This window comes from Clinocottus analis, unplaced genomic scaffold, assembly GCF_023055335.1.
Source record: "Clinocottus analis isolate CAN_PGR_092001 unplaced genomic scaffold, fCliAna1.0.p SCAF_10, whole genome shotgun sequence".
Taxonomy (NCBI): domain Eukaryota; kingdom Metazoa; phylum Chordata; class Actinopteri; order Perciformes; family Cottidae; genus Clinocottus; species Clinocottus analis.
Genome location: NW_027175821.1, coordinates 7,183,655 through 7,199,089, shown reverse-complemented (window position 1 = coordinate 7,199,089; position 15,435 = coordinate 7,183,655). Strand labels below are relative to the sequence as shown.

Sequence of the window (15,435 nt, the reverse complement as noted above, 5' to 3'; positions counted from 1 at the left end):
ATCATGAAATAATTTGTTTTCATATAGATCATATCTGTGAATTTCTACACAAAATTGAATTTCTGCGGAGGTTGAGCTTCGAGGATAATGCAGCATGGCCAAAATGTCCTAATTGCAAAGGAGCACAATCATCACCATTTAATTTCAATTATATCGAGGCCTTATCTCAAATGCTCGGGCTCCACTTGTAGTGAATGCTTTTTCTTTATGGGTTTTGTTTGAAATGCTGCATGATTAACTCGATTCACACTGAGCACCAGCATGCACCGTAAATGACCAATTAAATGGCCCCTTTGGTATGCTGTAAATGAATTGTTCTATACAACGTTTTAACACATCAACATCACAGGTGGCCACTTATTAATAAACTAAAACAACCTTCAACATTTCAGCCCGAGGTAGTTTGTGGGTCAGTCTGACGTTGGTCATTAGGACTTCGCCATAAGGTCAAACCGGTGTCCCAGGACTCTGAACTGTAGGCTGTGGAGACAGAGAATCAATGGGATGTACCCCCCCCCCTCCTCCTCCACACACACACACACACACACACACCTCCATCACATTATTACTTGATTGGCATGAATGATTAATGTCACACATTCAAACACATGATGCCAGTTAAACTTGTGTTAATAATATGAACGTGAAGAAAATGATCCAACTCATCATCCCATGCTCTCAGCTCTTAAACGCCAAGGTGATTTATGTTCCATTAAACACAACATGTGCATACCTCCCTGTATTTATCATCGACGGCAGACGCGTAGTGGTAGTGAACCCTCACCGCTGGCTCGCAGGCATTCACTTCTCCCTGGGTTCGTGTGACTCGACACATACTTTGCTGCTGAAAAGTTTGAATCATGACATGATCTGTCCCACCTTAAAATGCACTCAGTGCACAGCGGTATCAGTAGCGGAAGCCTCAGCCATTTCCAATGCAGTTAAAACCTCAATTTTCAGAGCGCTTTGCCGGGGGTGATAAATGGGCCAGTAATCCCTTAATTGTTCTCTCTGAGGCATGATAGATGTTTAATTAGAGGCAGAGGGGGAAAAATAAGTAAATAAAACGTGACTGAGAGGTATCGGTTTGTTGGTCAAACCTCCACAGGAGGTGAGGAAACAACTATATACAATGCAGTGAGCCAGAATGTTTTCAGGACCACAGACAGTTCTCTTCCACATCCCCGACGTGCGTGTCTGCGCGTGTTTGTTCGGCATCGCTGTGTTCAACTTTTCCTCTGCTCGTCCTTTATTGCGTTTCCCCTCTCTAACATAAAAATATTAACGATAACAACAACAACGCCCATTAGCCATTTTAAAAATGCTCCCGTTAAATGTGCTACAATGCAAAACTAGCAGCATTTGTATCGTCTCCAACGTGGACACAAACTTTCTCCCGGTGGGATAAATAACCGCAGCTTCTCTCCTCTCCGGGGATCCGCAGCAGCCGGGCTCTCGGGGATCATTGGCCACCTGAGATTGCAGCGTTTCTCGTTTCTATCGATCCGGCCAGCAGAAGGACAATATTGACAAGTGACGTGCACATTCTAAGGCGTCGTAATCTGGCGGGCTGAGGCTTTCTGATTTAACATCAGATCAAGTTTTGCCAACATTCGCCCGCCGCGACGGGTCCAATCGGAGTTCAGATCATCCCCCCCCCCCCACACACACACACACACGAGCCCCCACCCCCTCGTCCTCTTGCGCCCCCCCCCCCCCCCCCCTCTCTCTCCTTCTCTCTCCCTCTCTTAGTTGCAAAAAAAAAAAAAAAAGCTCTGCAGCTGGGCTGCACCTCAATGAACCTAATTGGTGCACTGTGAGCGACCATCATCTTTCCACTGGATTTCCATCGCGCCCGGCTCCCATCCAGAACATATGAATTTGCTCAGACAGACCCTTGTGAGGAGTTGAACAGATCGGTCGGAGAAAAATGGCACAACGAGTGGTTTTGTTGCTCCTGTGGCTCTGTGACAGATCGTTCGCAGGATTTCCCAACCAGATAAATATCGGTAAGTGTCTTTGGTGCGTTATTGTAAGAGGATGCGGACTGTTGTTTGCTTGGACATAGGTTGCAGTTTTAATCCGGAGAGATGTGCACGGAGCGCGGAGCTCTGCGCAGTGATAGGGACTAACTTGATTTTACGTAAGCTGCGATCTTAAAACCGCTGATTCTGTAAAACTATAGATTAAAGCCTCATGGTACGTAGTGTTGTCTGTGTCATTGGGATCGCTGGCTGAAATATATTAAGATGAGGATGATGATCATGATGATAATAATACAAAATAATAATAAGGAGGAGGAGGACGGGAGCTGATCAGGTACGCTCGATTTGAAGAGTTGCAGGCAGGCGCACTGATAAAAAAAAAATGCACTATGTAGTTATTCTTCCAAATACCAGTCAGCCTCTTTCCCCGTGACAGTGGGACGTACAGAGTTCCTCCTCACTGAATGAAATGAGGTCTCAGCCTGACACGAGTGTAAAAAGGCACAGATGCGATGGTCTGATGTTGGTTTTCATCTCTTTAAGGGGGGCTGTTCATGCGCTCCACGGTGCAGGAGCACAGCGCGTTCAGGTTCGCTGTCCAACTCTTCAACACCAACCAAAACACCACTGAGAAGCCTTTCCACCTCAACTACAACGTGGACAACCTCGAGTCGTCCAACAGCTTTTCAGTCACCCATGCGTGTAAGTGTGTTTCTGTTTCAGTCATGTCCAGACCCCCCCCCCCCCCCCTCCATCTCCTCTCCCTCCCCCGCTCACTTATGTCCACAGCGGAGCTGCAGAATAATTTCTCTCAAACTCATCCATATGGAGCCTATAGAGGCTTTCTCAATCCAGGAGAAGCAGTCAAGTTCGCCTCACTTCACGCTCTCTCATAAAGTCCCAGCGGGAATTTACAAATACAGATTTGTTTAATGTACACAGTGTTCTTCCCATATATATTCTGCGTTTTCTTGGGGTTTATCACACAAATGCATACATCCTTTCTTTAAATTGCATGTATTTGTTTTTAGAAATGCATATTTACTTTGACACATAGTATGATTTTGCAGAGAGAAACTGCGGTTGAAAAGCAGATTCACAGCGTTTGTGGCTGTCTGGAGTTTTAGAAAGCTGATATATTACAAGAGCATAAATCTAACACTGTAAAATAAGTTCCTTGTACATGTTGGCCTTGAGAATGCAGCCAATTACAGAAACCTTGTGTCAATGACTCCGCGCTGGAGGACTGCATGTGTTATGCAGCAAAGTCGGGTGTTTATTTCAGTGTTTTATAAACATCCTTATTTTTCATCACATACATGATCCACTATTCTAAAGGAACGGATTCAAACTGTTAAAGTATCTATTAAATATAACGCGTGATCCCACCGACTATTATGTTGTTATGGTCCAGCCCATGATGCAACTGGTGCAGTGGCAGATTCCAACAAATCACCTCTTTTTTTTTTTTTTCCAAACCCCCACTGGCTTCAGTTTCTGGAAATCGGCAGAAACAAAGTGGACATAAAGGGGAAGAGCTAGAGCCGAGAATGCCATTTTGTGATGTAATTTTAAATGATGGGTTCAGTTTAGCAGAATGGCCGACTCTGAAGACGCTCGTCTCTCTCTGACTGGTGCGTTTGAGTCCCTCTCAACCCTGTGTGGCACGGTCATAATGGCCCCTCTGACTCTCCGTGTGACAGCGCATCTCCTCCTGCGTCGTCCTTTGACTCCCCCTGTGTTACAGAGCATCTCCCCCACCAGTGCCGAGTCAGCTCATTAGCACCCAGCCCTCATAGCACCTCACCGTGCTGTCATTGGGTGAAAAGGGGGGAGATAAAAAAAATCCATAGAGCCCCAACCAACGCCAGCAAATGAGTTGGGCTCAGACCTGCAGAGGAGGTGGGTCTGAGCAGCGAGGGGAGATAAAGCAGAGCGTCATATCACAGCCAGCAGAGCTGCGAGGGCCCTAACGAAGGCATCCATAAGAAACAATAAGCAAATGAGAGTGAATAAATAATAGATAGTGCCGTGCAATTTCACGCATGTTGAAGAGGAAGGGAAGCATAGTAGAAAAAGGCTTGATATCAGAATCTAATTAAATTCAGGGGCAGACAGAGCTTTAGTGAGAGGAAGGGGCTCCTGTGGGAGCCGTGGCCCCGTTTCTTCTTTCTTGCTGCCACGTCTTAGCGTCTCCATCAAGAGCTCTGTCTCAGGACTGCCTTGAACTTCTGATACAAGGAAACTATGAGCTTTTAATGACGCAAAGTAACCAATGCTGGAAAAGAAATGAATCGCTCAGTGTTGCAAAAATAGGAGAGCAATTGTCAAATGTCATTATAATGTTTGGTGAGAGCCTCTATTTTGCTTTGATGTGCATATAAATAATCTGCGCTGCTTGAAATTTCTCTTTAGTGTCGAATGTTCAGTCTGCTACATTATACAGGAAGACAATTTATTATTAACAAACTAAAAGCCCTCTACTTATTGTAATTGTAAAATAATCAACAAACTCAAGCAGAGACATCTCTTAAAACAGTCTGATGTGCAGTTTTCTTTCAAATCTGCTTTGCGTAACGTATGATCTGAGACTTTTTTGCAAGGTAGTGCCTTGAGACTCTTGTCAGGCAGAGCTCGCAAACTGCAGACAGCTCATGCTGAGCCCACAACAGTCCATAAGCACCTGAGATTGTCTCCACCGATGTAGTGAACAAAATAGAGATGATGGTTATTAGATATCACTTATCTGCTGACTTCCAGGTCTTTGAGCCTTTGCCTCTGGTGAGTTCCGTATATGTCAGCGCGGTTGTTTGTTCTGCAAGCTGTCACAATTGTTTAGTGGACATTCAAATTTCCTGAGTCATCAATAGCCCCCCGTGGTTGACTCAGACCTTTGTTAGCAGCAGCACACATCTATTTTATGATCGAGCGATCTGAACTAAGTTTTTTTAAACAAAAGTGCCATTTAAGGAGGTTTGGGAAATAAATCTATTTCGAGGCGAGCTCATTGCCTTGATCAAGATGAGTTCTGGCTGCCTAAGGCCTCGCAGAGTGGTTGAAATGACGACATTTGTTTTGTGCTGTCCGGACTCCCCTTTTCCCGGAGCTGACGTTCTGCTGCTCTCTCTCTTTAATCCGGGACAGATACTGCCACAGCCCTCTTCTCTGACTCATCATGTAGATCACTCCTCCTTGTGTGCTGAACATCCTTTAAAAGTAATACAACAGAGGCAGAGGAACAAGAGGACATGCATAGAGTTATTAAAAAAAATTCTTTTTAGAAGCAAAACATGGAAAACTTTAGGTGTGATGAAGGCACAGTCTCGCGTCAGAAGCGCTTCTTTTAAGTCGGTTTAAAACCGTATACTATTAATTGAATTAGTGGCTAGCAGCAACACAATGTGTGGCTTCAGTAATCCTTAAGGCTTGGCTTTGTACTGCAAAGGCATGGTGTGTGCTTTGGCGCCAACTGTTGTTGCTTTGAAGTGACATCAGAAATTGTGAAATGTGTAATTACCAGTGCCGGGTCCATAATAGCGACGGAAACTCAGAGTCAGGTACGCTCACAGGGAAGACAGGAGTAGTTCAAAGCAAAGGGTACCAGTTTGAAGAAAGCAGAGTCGACAGCATTAATGTTCCTGATGGTCACGGCTAGCCAACTTAATGACACCGCCATCCTTTTCTCTCCTGTTTACCCTTCTTCTTCTTTGGCTCTCTTTACCTGAGGCGAAGAAAACACTGAGCCCCCTCCGCCTCTCTTCTCCACGCTGGTTATTAGATTATTCGCCTTGATTCCTGTAAAAGGCAAATTTTGCAATGCTTGGCTTTTGGATCTCATCTCTCCATTGCTCATTCCTCATTCTGTCATTAAGCTAATGGTCTGTGTCCCTTCTGCCAGCCTTTTTACATGTGCCTACCCCTCTTTTATTGAATCCTCCAGGTCCTTAAACCCTGGCAGTAACAGATGCTTCTACGGCAGCACAGTTCAGCCACCGTCTCCCACCGCTGTTAGCTACTGTTGGCAAAACTGCTTTGCTCAAAGAGGACGGGGGGAAATGAGATAAAACAAGTGATTTGCGCTTGTCATTTCTTAAGGCGAGAAAGAGGGGAGACAAAAGAGAAAGCAGAGTGGATGTGAGGTGCGATGCATCTTATTGTAATGAGAGACAACGCGGTTAAATGAATGGTGTTACGTTTTTCGCTTTTTTACCGAGAACGAGAGTTCGGAAAGCGTTAACACTCTCATGTTTGCATGGTAAATGTTAGCCTAGCTTAGCATAAAGACTGGGAACAGGGAGAAACAGATAGCCTGGTCGCTAAAAAAGGGACTAAATCTGTCAGAACAGCGAAGGCTCACTTATTACCATTGTATATCTCATGTCTGAAGTCCATACCGAAGCATAGAGTGAAAAAGTGTCACAAATAATTTCGTAGTTGCCAGGCAACTAATTGAGGCACAATGAAGTTACTGGTCGTAGTAAATAAATAGTCTGGTTTATAAGCCTCAGTATAGTAGCAAATTATTGTTTTTACACTTTGGTTTTTGATTAAATAAACAAAGTATATCGTGTTCATTAATTACCTTTCGAGGTCCTGGTCGGTGTATTCGAGCATGGCTAGTGGTTTCCCCTGTTTCCAGTCTTCATGCTGATTTAAGATGAGCTGCTACTGGCTGTAGCTTCATGTTTCCCGAACAGACTATTGAGAGAAGTATCAATCTTCTCTTATTTCATCTCTTGGCAAGAAAGCAGACAAGTGTATTGCCCAAAATGTCAAACTATTCCTTAAGCACGGCTTCAAGTTAATAGCGGTGGACTTAGGGACTTATAGTTGGGAGACGCTCATGCTGCTTTATCGTGTTAAGCGGTGGGCAGAAAAATGAATTATTACACGTGTGTGTGTGTGTGTGTCCTTCAAAGTAGATCTTAAACTCCACGTCGGCTGATCAATGGAGATATTCTGTGAGTATCAGGATCAGAAAGTGAGTGGAGTCCATTGGATTTCATTTAACAAAGAAAACTCCAGCAGATGCTTGTATTGGATGCTGGATATTGAACAGGGTTCTCGTAAACTCTCAACAGTGCACAAGCTTATTTGTTTTGTCTAGACACAACTCATTCTTAGAAGCACCTTCTTCACTGACCTTTACGCCGACCCAGAAAAGTGCTTACTCCGCACATGTGGGCCAGAAAATACCAACGGTCTCCTTCCACCGGCGGCGCCACACTATGACTGAGCACATGTGGCAAATGGCATATGTTGTGAAGCACAGACCAAATCTTCGCGTGTATTGTTCTGCGTATAGCTTTTGGGTGTTGTTGTCGTTGGTGGTGGGGATGCTCCGTGAATGGATGGTAAACAAAGCGACAGGCAAGCATATTTTTGCAGTGCATGGCCTGACAGATACAGGCTACGGTCGACAGAAGCTCCTCAGGTGATCGTAGTAGTGCTACACTTCTTGTCCTCGCAGGCTGTAACTCAGCTTGAAAGGTGTGACCGGGGAACCGTGGAAGGCGAAGCTGGGTAAGAGTTGGAAAGCGGGAGTAGTCGGAGGATGTAGACAGAGACTGCAGTAAGAGAAAGCCGAGAGGACGGGAAAACGAATTTGAATAAAGGATGTTTTAGATATATAACTTTGATGGAAAATATGTGTGTGCAAAAGTGTATGACTGTGTGTGAGTGAGCCAGAGAGAGAGAGAGCGAGAGAGAGAGAGAGGGAGGGAGAGAGAGAGAGAGAGTTCTCGGGGCTATGGGGGTTGTGCCGGGACATGCCATCACAGTCCAGCTGTGTTGGAGGCACAGATGGAGGTTTGTTTATGGACGCACAGGCCTGTGCATATGCATGTGTGCGTGTGCACACATATGCACAGACACTGTAGGCGGATGCAGTCACACATGCGTGGACAGACGCAGCCTGTCTCTCTCTTCATATTTCTTACTGAGTAAATTTCAGTGTTTTGTACTGAAGCTCCCTCGACACTCTTCATCATTCATCCAGAGTAAAGGTCACGGTAAAAATATTGCCGGCTCGCCCTGCGTCTCTTTGTGCTCACACAATTTTAGGAGGTATTGTTTTTGAAAGGCAAGGACTTGTGTGAAATGCGAAGAGTAGACGAGCATATTTACTATTATCGTATTTTTGTGCAATACTACTTTGTGCCTTATTTTTATTTATTTTCTGACTTTAAGTTCACTGTAATTCTGTGTGTTAGGATGACTGAGCAAAATAAGCTTTTCATTGTACAGAATAACTGTTTCATTATCTGTGCATACGACTGTAAAAACATCTTGAATCTTGAATATTTGATCAGCGTCGTGACCGTGCAAAAGCTTCAAAGAGACACACGAGCCACTGTAGTGTAACGTAATGGTGTGATTCGGAGGCCAGCAGGCCAGACGGTCTCCGAGGGGAACTGGATGTGGGGCCTCGGTCAGATGAGTGGTACAGTAACGGCCCCGGATGAGGTTACATGCTCTGGGAACAGCAATGCCTCTGAGAGGGGAGCAGGCCGCCAGCAGAAGAGGGTGACTGACAGTGTAGCTCAGTTTTAAAAAAAAAAAAATGAAAAAAGGATGAGGCACGGAAGGGGTGGAGTTTCTGTCAGATGCAGTCACATGTTATGATCTGACTCAGGCTTAAAAATGTCTGGCGGAGTTATTATCATTATTTTTTTAGGAACATTTTGACTAAATATAAAAAATTCAACTGGACTTGTTAGTACAAGTGCTACAGTAATTGCTTCCACACACAGACAAACACTTCATGTCTTGCTGAAATTTAGCACTGATGAAATACCAATAACTTATCTTACTTCTTTTTTTAAAGTCTTGCTGACGTAACTACTGGTACTGTTTGTTGTTGTCGTATGACAACATACTCTTTTTTGAAGCTCTTTTTTTTTATCCAGCAAATACATAAAAGGCTGGAAGTACTGAAAAGGCCAAACCTCAGAAGTGGAACATTATTTTGACCTAATTTTCTGCCCATGAGATGCCCTCCTCTGTATTTTTATTTATTTATTCTAAAGTCATGCACACAGTTACAGCTATAATGAGATTCAGACTAGAAAACATAGAACACACTCCGAGGCAGATTCAACACAATGAATGTTTAATCAGAATATCAAAAGATCCTCTTAAACCCAACCTGAGGAGAAGTGTTGCTGTCGGATTGCTATTTGTCTTGGAATCAATGACGCTGGCAGATGTTGTTTGATAAAAGAACAGCTTTCCTCCCTCGCTGCTGTGGTGGCTTGAAATCTCCATATATCTTTCACAAACACTGGGCTACAGCAGCTATGGAATATCAAAGGGAATCCGGTGTCGGGACAGGTTTTTCTGTTTTGGAAGACGAGTAAAAATCACATCACAAATGTACATTGGTAGATTTCTCGCCCTCTGACAGTTATCAATCATTTGTGCTGCGTTCAGAACTGTGGGGCTGTTGGGTTCCTCGGATATCTTATTGATTTCCTTTATCTATCTGCTTAATTCCCAGGGGCAAATGTGATCAATTGCGAGCGAGAAGAGGAATTAAGGTGAACTGATTATGACCGGACCATCATGACACCCTGAAAATATCCTCACATCGCAGCCTGCGGTTATTTCAAACGAGCAGTCCTTTCACAGTGCTGTAGTCACATGGTAACTGATGCTTTTGATATATTATACATGAATGCTACAGTAGTTCTGGGACCACCAGAAATGCTTTACATGTATCAGTGATGTTACATGATCACTCATACAGCTTTAACGCTGAAATAGGTTCGGTTGACAATAACATTTCGAGAACTCTAAAAACTACTTCCGCATGCTCTATGAACCCACGCAACCAATCAAGAATGAAAAAGAACAATTTAGCTTTATGGCAGACCCATGAAGGCGTCAACCAAGCCCCACCCACCCCCCACCCTTTTTTTTTGACAGCAGGCATGATGCAACATGACACTCCATCTATGCTGCGCACATCTGTTCACCACTGTTCAAATAATAGGGCGGTTTCTCAACTATAAGTCAGCAATGACAGACAAAGTCTGTGTTCCCTTATTGAAGATGATATCAGCGCCGCGTTGTGATGAACAGGAGGGGCTGGCTGACCGTACAAAAAGCGAACGATAAAAAAAAAACACCACGAGGGACCGCACACACGCACACACTCCTCGTGGTGCATTAGATGCATTCGCTGCTGAGCTCCGTGTGAGGAAACAACGGCTCATGATAAGAGAAGAAGCCTGCGCATGTGATGCATTTTAAGCCCAATGAACAGGGGGCAAGATGCCATTGTAAACTATTCATCTCAGGTGCATCAGGGATGTGTCTGCCAGCAGCTAAGCTCTGTGTGATGGCTGCTTTCCATTTTGTTTTCTCAATGAGCAAAACCTCTCAAGGAGAGTGGAGCACGTTGTTTGTGGCAGAGATTATTTTTCATTTGAAAATGTCATTTACCCTCATGCGCCAGTTGTGAAACGACAAGGATGGCGGAAAGAAGAAGACGAAAGGAAGACCATTTTAAAAACTCCTGCAAAGATCTCCTACATTGCAGTCAGCATTTTTTGGGGTACTTTTACTCCCCCTCTCTGTCTTTCTCATTTCTATATTCCTCCTTTTATATGTATTTAATCTTTCCCACAAAGCCCATTACAGCGATGTTCCCGCGGCCATTGCAGTCACACTCAGCTAGCTATTGGCCATTCACTAGACTCCCCTACAATACCCGTAATCACTGAATCAGTAATCCCCTACTTGAGCTGGAAAAGCACATCCGCATCGTGCCTCATCGGAAGTTGCTGCATTGGCCTGGCTTCACTGGGTCCAAAAGAAACTCTGAAGTCGTGTTCAATAGGAGATGCTGACTGCATTGTCCTATCCAAGGTCAGACAGCTTATGAAAAAAAAAAATACTTTTGAGGCTTTTATTATTTCGGAGCTCAGAAAAAAAAGCATTAATTGGCACCTATGTGCCGTCTAATCTTGTCGGTCCACTTGGGCCGCGTTATCAGCTGTTTATTGTTCGGTTCCCCCATGTGTGTGTGTGTGTGTGTGTGTGTGTGTGTGTGGGGCGCAGGATGATTTTGCACTAAAGACAGTAAAAAAAAAAGAAAAAAAAGCCAGGACTTTGGGGCGGTGTTGTGATGAATACCAAACATCAACAGGGAGTGTCATGATGTACTCTCCCAACTAGTAAATATTGGATCACAGTGCGACGGGGCTTCCAGATCCCAGCTCTCCGTCTGCCGACTGAGCAGATTGATCCGCACGTTTCTGGCCCGCTTCAAAAGAGGCAGTCGCGAGCACAGCCCTGCCAAAGCTGCATGTCTGTGCAGAAACAAGGGCTCCATCATAACTGATTGCTTGTGACAGTTCACAGTCGCCGGGCCACTGGAGCATCACAACCTTGTGAAACTAGTGTATGGGCACTCTAGCATACAAGCTGAAGAAGAGGAGGAAGATAAGGAAGACATTAGCATATTCCTCGCAGTGATGCCGAGATGCAAATAAGACATGCCGTGCCATGATTAGCCTCTGTGGTTCGTGTTACACGCGTCGTATGCAGACCACCACATTACTGACAATTGCTGCAGCTGTGATTGCAGTTGCAGATTCAAGGCCTCAGCAATGTCAGAGCAGGATCTGTTGATGTGTTGGAATTATCTGCTGATGACACCGGGGCAAAACCATCTCCTGCCAGGCCTGAGGAGTGAACCCAGGCCACTCAAAGTGTTTTATTTGTGTTGTCACCATAACAAGCGCCGATGCATTTCTGATTGCTCACTGATTCACATTGAACACACAAGTTTAATCGAATCTGCATGAAGGCCGTGAAGAGTAGAATGAGAGTCAAATGGCCATGAATAATAGGCGTTGAATTATTTGGTCGTCGTCGGCTACAGAGCTCCGAGATGCATTGACTCATCCGCCTCCAGGTCATCAAGGAGTCGGACGCTATTGCTTTTTCCAACGGAGATCAAGAAGACGTGTTAGTTGGTGTGCGCGGGAAGAATATGCGATGGTGACGCAGTGGGGCTGACTATACACTCGTCTTACGGTGGGTCCTCCTGTCTTTGGCGCTCACTATCCCCACGAGTGAGAATTAAGTGAACATGATGTGCTCGCTCAACCATGGCCCTCTGTTTCTCCCTCCAATGGTTAATTCGGGGTGTGCTGTTGTGTGGCTCTTGCCATTTCACACATGGATACATAAAACCTGTGGGCGGTTTCTCCCGGGCCACTGTCCGTGTTCGTGTGTCCATGCATGACCGTGTGATGAAATATTGAAGTGTTCTATCATCGACCATTGGGTAGCCGTCGGCGCGACTCCTGTCCCTTAATTTTATTTTTCCTCCCGTCTTTATCTCGGTGGCGTGGATTTATTTTCTCCGGCGTGGCGTGCAGATCGGGAAAGGCAAACCTCATCTGGACCCATGACAGAGCTAATCCATCGCAGCTGCGGAATGAAAAGGCCGTTTGGAGGGAATCCATTCAGCGGGCCTCAATGGAAAGCTTCTCTCAGATGCCGGTGCCCTTTTGCAGCCCCGACAGTGCAAGAAGATGATGAGAAAGAAGTTGGGAGAGTTCAGTGGCTTAGCTGTGTTTATGAGAGGAGGGGCCAGTGGAGGAGTGAGGGACATTGCTGAAGATGGAGAGATGAAGTGACCAACCGCTGTGGTTGTTCTACGCCTGTGTGTGTGTGTGTGATGTGAACTGGGGCGTAAGAACATGGCACCGCAGCTCTTCCTACATCTCCCCGACTACCGGCGGAAGCCAGCTGGACGTCCCGAATATGCCGTCCGTGGTTTCGATTACGCATCTGTAGATGAGCTGGATATTTTCAAGAGCAGACCCACAAAGTCGGTGAAGGGGACGGTGGCCGCAAGATGTCCAGTTTACAATTAACTTACTAGAAAGGAACGTACAATATGTGTGAAATAAGACCTTGCTCTGTCTAGTAGAAATGGGGAGCAAGACTGAATAACAGACATTTCTTAAGTATGCCAAGGGCACCGAGAAGTCTGGCCTTTTTTTCTCCTCAACACTTTGTGCAATGTATTTTCCCCCTGCACATTGTAGTACTGCTGCTGCTGCTTTACCAAGTCCCATCCCTGAGCTGTAAGGGGATAGACTTTGGGTCTTTTATGCATAAAGAAGCTTAAGTTTGGAAATTGCTCTCAAGTGGCCGAAGTTTGTGAAACGTCAGTGAACATTTCACTCCCAATTTCAGGGGTTTGTCTCCGAGTTAAGCTTTTTAGCCCTAGGCCTCCCTGCAACTGAATGAAATATTGAGGTGTAATGAAGAGGAGTTTCCTATTGCAGAAGTGTGCAGTCGCCATGGTATGGGAAAAAAATGGGTTTGGCACAAGATGCAAGTTAAATAAAATAAATACTTGTAACGTCATCTTTAAGTGTCAGTGAACCTTCTCGCTTTTCCACCAGAGGTACCGAGCCTCCTCCTGCCGCCTCCCAAATACGATGGACATGAATTAAATGATGGTCTGACGTGAAAGCTACCATACCCCATAGAAACCAAAGGCCCAGAGCTACAAAAAACATCTCTCCCACAAAGTGTGATAAGCCATAGTTTCCTCTTGAATGTTTTTTAGGGACGTTTTCTTTGGCTGTTTCACTGAAGACAGTTTAAATTGAAGCCTGAGTAATCACCATATTGTAAATATGGGGATTTTAGTGCGAGCGTTAAATGAAAGAAAAATAATTAATTCACGGCAACGTTATCACTCTAGCTTAGAAGTTAATTTACTTTGAAGTATTTCACATTTGATCAGTCTGCCATGCCTATCCCATCCTTCCAATGTGTCTTCATCATGCTGTCATGAGACTGATACCGTTAAACCTGGGACTTATTCGGACTTGACTACATCAGCACAGTGACCATATCAGACAAGATATGGTACAGGCACCAAATTAGACTTTTCTTATTGGAGTTAGTGCCCAGCACAGATCCAGACAATGAAAGGTCCACGGAGAATCCATCTTTTCATCTAATATGAGAAAACGTCTTGCTCCCGTCTCTCTCCAAGCGACTATATGAAATGGCTCTAAATCCCCTCGCTGAGAATCTTTATTGGTTTTTGTGGTGAAATTTGCTTTAGAAAAGTAATGCAAGTAAGGCATATTCAAGGGTTTATATGACAGGGCCCTGGCACATATAGGATTGCAGCTCATTCACTGTCATCACTCTCTTTTTTTTCCATCTCTGGCTCTCTCTCTCTGGCCCGACCACCTCCAGCATTATCATTCAGGGACAGAGCGTCATCTCAGCAAGGGCACTAATAAGATGAAAAGTGGTGCTGGACTCTACATACTTAACCGAGCCTGGATTGAGGCTGAGAAGGAGAGGGAATTCTTCCAGTGTTGTCTTCAAGGTTAAACAAATGGTCCCATACCCCGTCCTCGTTGACTTATTCTATTATTCTCCATAGAAAGGCACAGAGCTGGGAGGGACCGATCCGAGAGAGGTGATAATCAAGCTTCACAATGCAAATCCCTCCGTGGCTCGGCTTGGTTTGTTTCATCGACATAGGATATGAAATGTGACATGTAATTTGATTAGCGGCACCGAGATCAAAGGCTTGGTTTACATGCGCAGGAAGTGGAACTCGCGAGAGTGGCAGATTGTCATCCCCTCTCGGTGGCCTTGTGTGGCGCGCTCTTTGGTTTTGCATGTGCATATGAAACACGCACGAAAAAAAAACATGCATCAGAAATCCCCCTAAAGGACAGAAACAACCAGTCAGGAAGTATTACACTCAGATGGTTTGCACTCTAACTGGAATATAGACATTGCGAGACTCCTCGCCGCCCCGTCTTGCAGATTAGGAGAATAGAAAATGACAAACAGAAACTAGTTTAGCAAGCAAGACGGCAGAACAGATAGAATTGATGTAGGGCAGGAAAAACAATCCGGCTTTTTGACAGTGATGGAAAAATATATGCGCCTGCCAGACATCCACAAAGTTTTCTCTGCTTGTTTTTTCTTTTTTTTCTTAATCATCCAAAAAAATAAGGAGCCAGAGAGGGTTTCAGCTGCCAGATATTTCTCCTGCTGTGTACGATTGGATTCAAAACAAGTCAGTCAGCTCTATACCTGAGATATCACCTCAAATCTTCACCCGGGCGACTCAAGCTCTGCTGTAGTCAAGTCCAATCAGTTAGAGGCGTCGTCTTAAACTCTTCCTTTAATCTCTTTGATATGGCCGAGAGTGTCCTCTGTGTGTCCTCTCTTTGTGAAGGCATCTGTCATGGAGTCCTAAAGTGAACTGTTTCCTGTGATTCAGCAAAGCTAATCTCCCCTGTTTGTTGTGAAGGCTGAGCCCCTGACCACTTCTGACAGCCACAGTTTGAATGTTTGCTGTGTTGGTTCCGACACGTTGAACTCTCCCTTAACTAGACTCGCTGCTGGCACGGAGATGCTGATTAGACACGTCGGCGCGCCTTCA

At 44.9% G+C, this 15,435-nt stretch overlaps 1 protein-coding gene across 5 annotated transcripts in view; it reads left to right on the top strand.

Annotated features, from left to right (window-relative positions):
- The first annotated feature begins 1,786 nt into the window (after positions 1–1,786).
- The window catches only part of LOC137790579 (glutamate receptor 3), a 74,559-nt gene continuing 60,910 nt past the window's right edge, over positions 1,787–15,435 (top strand). For 4 of the 5 annotated variants that reach the window (XM_068584968.1, XM_068584976.1, XM_068584960.1 and 1 more), the window contains exons 1-2: positions 1,787–2,009; positions 2,529–2,687. In XM_068584968.1, coding sequence (XP_068441069.1) covers positions 1,931–2,009; positions 2,529–2,687 — 238 coding nt within the window. In that variant the 5' untranslated portion in view covers positions 1,787–1,930. Of the gene's footprint in view, positions 2,010–2,528; positions 2,688–9,468; positions 9,630–15,435 lie in introns of those variants that run through there. The other variant, XM_068584994.1, reaches the window with a different exon arrangement.